This window comes from Rattus rattus, chromosome 9 (assembly GCF_011064425.1).
Source record: "Rattus rattus isolate New Zealand chromosome 9, Rrattus_CSIRO_v1, whole genome shotgun sequence".
Classification (NCBI taxonomy): Eukaryota; Metazoa; Chordata; class Mammalia; order Rodentia; family Muridae; genus Rattus; species Rattus rattus.
Genome location: NC_046162.1, coordinates 33396471 through 33407637, shown reverse-complemented (window position 1 = coordinate 33407637; position 11167 = coordinate 33396471). Strand labels below are relative to the sequence as shown.

Sequence of the window (11167 nt, the reverse complement as noted above, 5' to 3'; positions counted from 1 at the left end):
AAGTGCTGCTTCTGGCTCCAAAGTAGGTGCATATCCCCTGCCGAATGCTCTCCCTATTGAATGCTCTCCCCACCAGCACATGCAGCTACACCCCTGCCGAGGGCCACAGAAAGGGCCACAGCCGTCGCTCAAGGTTTTTTTTTTCTTAAAGCCAGATAGTAGGAATTACTTAGGCACTACTTCTGTGAGCCATCTGGTCCCCTATGATGACAATGGAACTGAGACACTCCTCTCCATTAATGACGTCATGGTCATCTGTCAAGGTCACCAAACCTCTGTGTGACAGCCGTGTGCCTGTGACGACGTCAGAGGAAACAAACCCGCAGCATCATTGAATCACATACAAGCACAGCTTGAGAAGTCAGTCACGTGTTCTAAATCCCACGTTTAGCTTCCTAAACCGTGGGTTTGGAGCCCAGTGAGCTCGGAGAATGGAACACGGGGATTGAAAACAATATTGATATTGTGATATCAATAAAGCATTCCAGGTTATACACAAAATTGTAAGGGACCTGAGGTGCTGCTGGCTGTGCTCACCTGTGTCGGACAGCACAACTTCCCTGCAGCCTTGCGGTGAACCATGATTGTGCTGTGCGTGCTGTCTCCATGCTCAACGCCAACAAGCCCCAGCCTGAAACACCCTCAGGCCCGAGGCCACCACATATTAGGAACTTCACGTACTAAGCTACGTGCTCACACGGAAGCAAATGATTTAATTACCCAGAACAAAGACTCTTCGTGCTTTCGTACTGTCACTTCCAAGTCCGCATTAAATGGATTTATCTCTGCAGTGGTTTGCGTTAGAATTCTTGATTTAAAACTTCTCGTGTTTGAGTTGCTGACTTGTTTCGTAAAAAAATATTTTCCAATGACTCTTGGCTTGGAGTTAGGAGCGATCTCGTAGCAATGTCTGAAATGACCTAAAGCATACTCTGTGTCGAGAGACCATCTCAGGGCTCCCTCCTCTGAGCCCTTCACCTTGCAATGGTCAGCAGGGTCAAGGTGCTTGCTCTGAAGCCCGATGACTTGAGGAAAGAACTGACTCTTGAAAGTTGTTCTCTGACCTGTTCTTCTCTCTCTCTCTCTCTCTCTCTCTCTCTCTCTCTCTCTCTCTCTCTCTCTCTCACACACACACACACACACACACAGAATATAAATAAATAAAAATTAACAGAATAGATGTAGCTTGCAACAGAAAATATTCCATGGATGTCACCATGGAAGCTATAAATCACCACAACTAAGAATGAGGCAGGGGTTGTTCCTCGGTGGAGCAGACACTGATAATGAAGCCACACAGACCAGAAGACTTTAACATGTGCGTTACCTGTTGGCTGACTTAACTCTCGGGCGCCCAGGCTAAGGAAGTAATTAAGGACGAAGGACAGACTCAGCCATAAGGGTGTACAGTAGTAGGTGGCACATCTGACCTCCGAAAGGGAAGTGAGTTTTATTCCCCGGAGGCGTCGTGTAAATAATCAGTTACATAAAAAGCACACGCTCCCTCACTGCAACAACATTCCACACTCATTAAAATGAAGCCGCGGAGAGGAGCTTCTGGGAGAAAATATGGAGAGATCTATATGAGTTCATTCTAATCTTATGGCATCAATAATATATTATCTGTGTTAAATATAGACTGTTTTAATGAACTGAAAAAAAGAATACTTTTCCGAATTTAGGGAGGGAACTGGGAGAAGTGGGTCTGGCTGGCAGGGAAGGAGTTGGTAGGTGGCGTCTCAGGGTAAGTGGGTCTCATAAAGTGATCAGCAGACACCCTCACCCTCCAGTGGGTCTGACAGGAAGCAGGGGTTGGGGCAGACGGGCAGATTTTCACTTTCTGTTGTGATCCGAGTGTGATGACTCCCCTAGACTCGTGCGCTTGAACGTGTGGTGTCCAGCTGTTTGTGCTCATTGTTTGAGGACGTTATAGAACCCATTAAGGAGGCGGAGTCTTCTTGGTCCTCTCTGCTCCTGTAAGTGACACCTCGCCCATACACCAACCAATAAACCTCTTCGGTTCACTGAGTTGGACTTTGATGTGGTTGTTATTTTGGTCTATTCAGCCCGTGTTCCCTTTGGAATAGACATGTGTGTGTCTTATGCCTAGAAAAGTCTCTCCTACAACACCCAGGTCAGTGGGCAGCTCACTGATCAGGCTGTCCTTCCATCATGGAGCCACCCCTACCTGCTGTCACATGTCAACGGTCACGTGACCCAGAGTGCAGTACAGCCCACCCAAGGCCACATCTGGGTTTGCATTCTACCAACTACTGAGCTCCGTCACAGCCCAGTGCTATGTTGATGCCTCCATGATGCTACTTTGGTTCCAACCTGGGGAATCCTGGGACCAGATGTGGACTCATAAGAGGATTGCTTCTAGCCACTGGCTGGACCTTGGAGGGCTATTTGGTATTGTGGCTTGAGGTCCACAGACCCAGAGTTGCCCAGGCTTGCTTAGTAAATGGAGGTCAATTCCAAGTTCAGAAGAGCGCACAGCAGGCTTTCCCACAATGCAACGCTCAGGATGGCTGCCCCTGGCCACACTGGCAACTTAGACTTCAGTGCTGATTAATTACAAGTCATGTGCCCATTAGTGTGGCTACTATCAGGATGACAAGTGTGGTGGGCTGCGGAGAACTGGGAACCCTCACACGTTATTGGTGGGCACATAAGATGATACAGCGGCCGTGGAAAGCAGCGTGGTGGTTTTGAAAGTCAAACATAGAATTACCGTATGACTCAGTCTTTCTACTCCCATGTCTGTAGCCAAAGGAATGGAAAACAACGGTGAACAGAAATCTGCAACTCGTGTTCACAGCAGCCTTAGTCACAACAGTCAAGAGGTGGAGGCTGCCCAGGTGCCCATCAATGGGCGAATGGATAAACAAAACCTGTCTAAATATACTTTGGATTTTATTAAGCCTCCAGAAGGAGGACATTCCCACATGATTCCAGCTCTCAGGAGGTTGGAGGCAGGAGGATTACGAATTTAAGGTCAACTTGAGATACACAGAAAGACCAGTATCAAAAACAAAGCAAAACAGCACATGCACACACACCACAAATACACACACACACACACACACACACACACACACACACACACACGGAATACACACATGGAGTTCCAATAGGCTATAATATGAACAACCTTTAGACTATCACACTAAATAAAATAAATTAAATAAGCTGGCTCCCAAAGGACAAATATCATACAAATTCACTGGATTACAGATCCAGAGTGGTTTAATTAGAGAACCAAAATCAGAATTATAGCAGCCAGCACCCAAAGGATCAGGTGAAGAGTCAGTATTTAATGGTGGGAGATTCGCTCTGCAAGATGGAGAGAGCCCTGTGCATCGATGGTGTGGCCTTTGCATGTCCATGTGAATGACACTAATGCCACATACGAGCTGTGCCCTTAGAAATGGTGAAGATGAGGGTGACACTCATGTGCTTGGCAAGCCCTCTACCACCTCTATATATTCCTAGCTCTCTTTTTACATTTATTTTGATTCTTTTGTTGTTGTTGTTGTTGGGTTGTTTTTTTTGTTTTGTTTTGTTTTTTGTTTTTGTTTTTTTTTTTTTGTTTTTGGTTTTTGATTTTGGTTGTTTGGTTGTTTGGTTGATTTTTCAAGACAGGATTTCTCTGTGTAGCCCTGGATGTCCTGGAACTCACTCTGTAAACCAGAGTGGCCTCAAACCCAGAGATCCACCTGCCTCTGCCTTCCGAGTGCTGGTACTAAAGGTGTGCACCAGCACCACCTGGCTACTTTTATTTGGAAGCAAGAGCTTACTAAGTTGCCAAGGCTGGTCTTGAACTCGAGATCCTCTTGCTTCAACTTCCCAGGTAGCTAGGATTATAGGCCAGAGCCTCTAGGCTTGTTGTTCCCTCCCTGCCCCCTTCTTTATTTGGAGTGCATGTGAGCAAATGCACACTTACGTGCTTGTGGAGAGGCCAGGTGTCAGGCATCCTCCTTAATCCCTTAGTTTATTTTTATGGGTGTGTAAGTAGGTGAGTGTGTGTATGTGTGTGTGCACACGCGCATGCGGGTGGGGATATGCACGTGCATGTGAACAAGCACAATCGTACTTGAGCAGGTCCTCGTGTGAATGGAAAAGCCCGAGGGGGAAGTCAGGTGCCCTGCTCTATCATTTCCACAGATAGGTAGAAACCTTACCTTTTGAGTTAGTGTCTCTCACTGAACCTGGAGCTCACTGCCCCAAATGGACTGGGACTATAGGTTTGTGGCAGGGATCCCAGATTTTTGCGTGACTGCTGGGAACCTGAACTCAGGTCCTAGGCTTATATAGTAAGCACTTCACCCACCAAGTCATCTTCCCAGCCCCAGGCTAGACTTATCTTTTATTAAAAACACTTTTAATTAAACTTTAAAATTCTATTGGATAAAAAAGACCGATCAGTTCCTTCCTCTCACTGGCCACATTTCACGAACTCACGATGCGGCCTGGCCAGTGGCTACAACATTTCAGAGGCCAGAAGGACAGCTACAGAAAGCTCCCTCACATGGCAATATTCTAGAACGACGTCTTCACTGTTCTCCTTCTCCAAGGCCACCAGAGTGTCCCACCAGCCTTGTACAGTCCCTCTCCCAACTGTGCGAACACTCTCCAAAAGGCACAGGGAAGTGACATTCTGCTCCTACAGTGGGGAAACCTAATCTCCCCTAATCTAGACAAGGAACTCTTGAAACAGCAGGAGCTTGGATGAGGGGTGACCGCCCCTCCCCGCCAGTCTCACTGAGTCCCAGGACTCTGTGCCTCGCCCTTGGCTTCTGATGGACTTGACACCCTGCCCACGAGGCCGAGCCCTTGGCCAATAAACACTTGCTGCGCACGAGTGCATATCCGTGTGACAAGGGAAACAGATGTGACCCGGACGTCCTTTCTCAACACCTCGGGATTATCTCCTAAAATCTTCATGTTGTTGTTGTGACGATGAGTTAGGGATTCAATTCAAGAATTCTTATGTTTCTGGTGTTTTTCTAGAAACCAAACCATCTTGCCATCATTATTTAAAACAGAGCTACACTTGGATCACAGGGATATGCACAAGTGAACGGAAGCTTGTGACTGAAACTTAGAGAGAGTCATAGATGTCCTCCGAGGAGCTCTGTGATGTACCAAAGAGGAAAGAGGAGGATTTTCATGCATCTGCCCCATGAAGAAGTCCCAGTCCCCCCACCTTCAGGCAGGGTGTTCTCTGTGATCTTGTCACTGTCATGTGAGCAAAACCACATTTTATTTGGAGTTTGAAAATATCATTACCTTAGAGACTGAAAAACCCATTCACTTCCATTGTGGAATTTAAACCAGCCTACAGGGTGCAAGAGAGAATTGACCCCTTTTTAATGATAGGAACACCAAGGCTCAGAGGACTGGAACCTCACTCACATGGATACACCAAATCTTTCTGTTATTGTTATTATTATTATGATGATCATGGTGGCCATCATCATCATCATCATCATCATCATCATTTTCTTAATGTATGTTAGTACACTGTCACTGTCTTCAACACACCAGAAGAGGCCATCAGATCCCATTACAGATGGTTGTGAGCCACCATGTGGTTGCTGGGAATTGAACACAGGACCTCTGGACGAGCAGTCAGCACTCTTAATCTCTAAGCCATCTCTCCAGCCCTGTTTTTTGTTCGTTTGCTTGGTTGTTTTGTTTTTGTTGTTGTTTTTAAGTCTTTCTAATTCTAAGCGTTGCCCTTTCCCTGCGAGTTGGACAGCAGTGGATCTGGGGGAAGAGTACATGTTCTGGAGGCTGATGAGATCTGCATATCTTCCAGTCTTATAGGCCTAGAGTGAAGATTTCCACAGCAAGTGGCTAGCCTGGGCCTGGCACACAACCAGCCACACACTGGCAGATCATTAGTTGCAGTAATTATGGTTTTATTTATTTTTGTTGTTACTATTATTATTACAGCCATATCTCAGAGCTTTGTTAACTTCAATAATTATGGTTTCATTATTATTAAATTAAAGGTACTTTTCAAAAATTAATGTGAGATTAGCATTCCCCAAAATAAAACCAACACATGCAAAGGATTGTGCATGGGGAAAGGTGCAGGTTCAGGGAGCCAAGGACATAACCAGGGCAGCTTAGGAGATGGAGACCACTCACGGGGGTGAGGGGGAAATCTCTTTCCAGACTTCAGCTCACTCACTTTCTTCCTTCTATCCCTGATGAATCCTTTCACCAGGATCCTCTAGAACCTGATCTGTGTGCCACCTTAGTTCCCCAAGACTCAGCACCTGACCAAGAAAGGCAGAGTTAAGCTCCAGACACAGAGCCCATCTCTGTACCTGGGTCTGCCCACCTCCAGCTACGTCCTTGTTCATTGCAGCGCTTTGTAAGCCCACCCTCCTTCCACAAAACAGCCCTTCCTCATGCTCCATTTGAGAGGCATAATCATGGTCATAGCCTAGTCCTTCCTTCAACTTCTCATCTCCTAGCATGGATCTTCCTGAATAGAGAGGATCTCAGCCTGTCAGCTTAGCTCTGCCCCATAAGGCCGCACCCTAGAGTCCAGGCCAGTCCCCCAATACCCCTCGATTTTATCTTTTTCTCCATTGCTGTGACCATATGCTCTGACAAAAGAAACTGAAGTGAGAAAGAGTTTATTCTGCCTCACAGATCAAGTTAGTCATAGTGGGGAAATCAAGGCAGCAGGAGCTCAGGATAGCTGATCACATCACAGCCACAATCAGGAAGCAGAAAGGGATGAATGATGCTGCTCAATTCCTTTCTCCATTTATACAGCCCAGAATCCCAGCCTAGGGAATGGTGCTACCCACAGTGGAGGAGTCTTCCCACTTTAATTAATACAGTCAAAATAATTTCCCACAGGCATGCCCAGAGACCCATCTCCAAGGTGATTCTGGAGTCTGTTATGTTGGCAATCAACACTAACCACATCACATCCATCTTCCAACCCAGCTGTCCAATGTCCTACTCTCTGTCCCACCATAGACCCACCCAGCCACCACCCAATCCCTGTCCAAACCCGATTTCCCTGTCCTACTCAAGCTCTGTTCCCCACACCCCTCAGCCTTGACTCACAATGTTCATGAGTGTCAGCAGGTACTTCTGCACGTGCTCCTTCCCATGGAACTGGACCACGGAGTCATCCACACCCAGCAGGACCTCAATGTTGTAGTCATCGTCCGTAGCGTGCCTACGCACCCTCCGCCGTGAGCTGTTGATGCGCTCCTCCAGGACACCTAGGGCTCTGCTGAGGCTGTCCAGGTTGCCCTGGGAGGCTCCTGGAAGGAAAGGACACCTTCTTTGGTAGCGGCCCATCACCCCTTGCCCAGGGGCATTACGGAAAGACAGAACCCATTTGGGTACAACTCAGTTACCAGCCAGTTATCCGGATGGCATTAAGGTGACCATTGTCTCATATACAACTCACAACACCCTAAGCCTGGAGCAATGTGCCCATCCAGAAGTCCAGAGAAGGGCAATAGTGACAAACACTAAGTGCTAACACCTCAGTGGCTTCAAGTCCACCTTTTACCCAGCACTCAGCAGAAAGCACCAAGGACTGTGGCAACCTCATGACACTAGCAAATGCACAGCTTTTGGGGACAGACACAGAGGAAGATCAGGAGTGACGGTGCCAGCCCTTATCTTACTTCCTTAAAAGGCTAAGGGCTGCCCAAGTGTCAAAAGACTGTTGTACCTATAGGATGCCACTGCCTCTTGCTATAAATGGGGAAACTGAGGCTCAGCCCAGGCAGTATGCACCCACTCCTAGCTTTCCTCCCAGAACACTCCCTCCCTCTTCCTCTCTCCTCTCTCTCTCTCTCTCTCTCTCTCTCTCTCTCTCTCTCTCTCTCTCTCTCTCTCTCTCTCTCTCTCTCTCTCTCTCTCCTCTCTCTCCTCTCTCTCTCTCTCTCTCTCTCTCTCTCTCTCTCTCTCTCTCTCTCAACCTTTCAAGGACTCCACTAGTCTGATACCCATGTTCTGGGTCAGGACCTTCATGCCCACTCCCTTCTCACTGGGGAACTTTGCCCGCCACCCTGATACTGATGAAATTGCTCAGGGACCCACATACATCCCTCTCAGGACACCTCCTTCAGTCTGCCCTGGTCGGGGGAACTTCCTGCCTGCCCCCACATGGCCAGTACTTAGCTACACACCGATCATGCTCAGAAGTAGAGCCTGAGGGATCTCAGCTGAGGGTAAAGATGGCAGCACCATCGGGACCAGAGCCCAGGATGCCACGCCCACTCCTTCTAGCTGTTTGCCTTGATTCCCACTGGCGAGACCAAACATCTGAGGGTAGCCACTTGTGAAGTTACGAGGCAGCTTGGCATATGGTCCTATTCCCTGCAACCCAGCAAATCTCTCCACTCAGTCACATAGTGGGCACCTTCAGTACAAATGGCTCCATTTTATAGATAATAAACCCTTGTGTGTGGGACAGCCAGACAGATGCTTCGTGCACTGCAGCTTACCTTTAACATGGCAAACTGACAGTGTAACATACACACACGCGCGCATGCACACGCGCACATACACACAGATGCACACACATACACACACTACCTATAACATATATATAAACTGTATACACACTACCTGTAGCATACGTATATAAATCTGTATACACACACTACCTATAACATATGTATATAAACATGTATATTCATATATATGTATATTACATACCACTACCTATAACATATTTATATAAACATGCATGTGTGTATATATAAGTATATATATGTATGTATGTATGTGTATAAATACACACACACACACACACACACACCATGCTGGCACAGACATAATTAAGTTAAAACACACAACTACACATCTGTAGTACATAGCCATATGCTCACAAGTGCATGCAATGAACCCACATGCACGCATGCACAAACATGGAAAGGTCCTGTTCAGGGCTACTCTAGACGTGGGGAACGAACAGGCCAGCCCTGCAGGGAGCAGAGCTGAGTGTTGCTCCACTTGGCCGCCTGGAGATGATTCAGGGCCATCCTGATGCTTCCAGAGGAGCCGCCTGGGACTTCAACCTGACACAGGGCTTGAGGGATTGCTGATCTATTCTCATGCATTTATTTCTTTGCATTTTCAGCGCACAGGGACAGCTCACCTTCAGAGCCACCTTGGAAAGCAAGGAAGATGGTAATTTCCACAGAAAAAGTCCTCCCCTGGGGAAGGAGCTAGACACCACCTTCTGCCCTCATCTTGCTCAGGGTCACACAAAGGCAGCCCCAGGGGAACAACAGACTGAAGGGGGTACTCCTTGGGGCCCCAAGGCACTTTTTAAAAATACCTAATTTGGTTGACAGCATTTGAAATGTGGAAGATTTCACATTGGAAATCATTGAGAACACCTAGTTTCTCTTGAGAAATTTAGAGATGGGGCCATCCTTGGGTCACCTAGGTGTACTGAGAGGGGGCATGTTGGGGCCCAGACCACCAGGCCACCTGCTGACCTGATGACTTCTTGGGCTTTAAAGGTCTCAGAGGGTACCCTTCTGACATAATCCCCAAGGCAGCACACAGTGACTTTTCCATGCATCTCCCGTAGAGGGCACTAAAGTCACCATGAGGCCGGAGCTGGCCTGATGCATATCTTGAAGCTGAACCGCCAAGCTGGCATAGTTGTTTAGCCAAAGCACGCGCTTCAGGCCTATCCAAAGCAACGAGGCTTTATAAAGATCTTTTGGAAATGCCAATTTCACCTCTCCGGCATGCTAATTATTGTTGCTAACCTTATTCTCATCTCAGTGATTTTTTTTTTGGGGGGGGGGAGAGGGTCCCCAGTTTGCTCTCCTGTTTCTATGATAAAACACTGACTGAAAACAACCTGGCAGGAGGAGCTGAGGTGGCGACCATGAAGGATCTCTGCTTACTGGCTTGCTTCCTGCTTCTGTTCAGCTTGTGTCTTTATACAGCCTAGGGGTGGGTGGGGCTCTTCTCCATCCATCAGCAGTTCCACAGGTCTGTGGGCCAATCTGATGGAGGCAATTCTTCATCTGTAAGTCTCTTTTCCCAGTGTATGAGGAACAGCCAAGATTAGCTATCAAAGGGGTGACCTTGGGCTGGAGAGATGGCTCAGTGGTTAAGAGCACTGACTGCTCTTCCAGAGGTTCCTGAGTTCAAATCCCAGCAACCACTTGGAGGCTCGCAACCCTCTGTAATTGGATCAGATGCCCCCTTCTGGTGTGTCTGAAGATAGCAATAGTGTATAATTAAATAAATAAATCTTTTAAAAAAGGGGGGAGGGTGACCCTCCTGGGCATTATATTTTAGAACACCTTCTCCAAGACCCAGCCTTTGGTAAAGGGGTCCCCAAACCTGGGGTCAGGTAAATGGGTCAGCTCCAAACAATTTGACTCCTTAAAGCTTCAGGTGCTCCAGCTAGCTCGGCGCACAGCAGTAGGGTCTGCTGCCCCCAGGCCTGGGACCACATGAACCTTGCCTCCTGCCTTTCTGTGTCCTAATGGGAGTTGGCAGTCAGGCAGATATTCCACCTCATCAGTCATGAAGACCACCCTTGTTTTCCTCACCATGGTTATGACCTTAACACAAGCTAAACTCTGGTCCTGATATGCCTGTTTTTCCCAGGGCGCTCTGGCCAGCAGTAAGTTCCCGAAAAGTCCTAGACCAACTTCCCAGTGACTACATCTCTGGCTTTCAGGGCCTACCCAACCATACTAGGTGCCAGCCTGACCTAATGACCTTTATTCCACTTGGTCCCCAGCCCATAGTTCACATGACCTCATGTCCCACCCTTCATTACTAATGCGGGCAGGGTGATAAACTGTCAATGCAGTCAATCCCCTGATGAGGCAGGAGGATACTGCGGTCTGTAGTTTTTCCGCTAAGGTAACTCCCTCTCCCAGCAAAACACACACGCACGAGTGCACACACACACACACACACACACACAGAGGGAGTGCGGGGGAGGGGGAGGTCGTCACTGGTCCTCTGAGGAGGAGGGTGTTGACAGATGTTAGAGGGAAGACAGGGGCCCCAGCAGCAGCCATGCCTGGTTGGCTGACCCTCCCCTCTCCCGTGTGTCTAATCACTGGATGAGTAAACAAAAGATACTTGGTTCCTGGCACTTCCTTGCTTGGGGACCCTTCGAGATGGCATC

At 47.9% G+C, this 11167-nt stretch overlaps 1 protein-coding gene across 1 annotated transcript in view; it reads right to left on the bottom strand.

The window, feature by feature from the left end:
- The window catches only part of Adamts2 (ADAM metallopeptidase with thrombospondin type 1 motif 2), a 200688-nt gene that overhangs the window by 54145 nt on the left and 135376 nt on the right, over positions 1–11167 (bottom strand). Inside the window, exon 4 of the mRNA XM_032913325.1 lies at positions 7099–7301. Within this exon, the coding sequence (XP_032769216.1) occupies positions 7099–7301 (203 nt within the window). The remainder of the gene's footprint in view (positions 1–7098; positions 7302–11167) is intronic.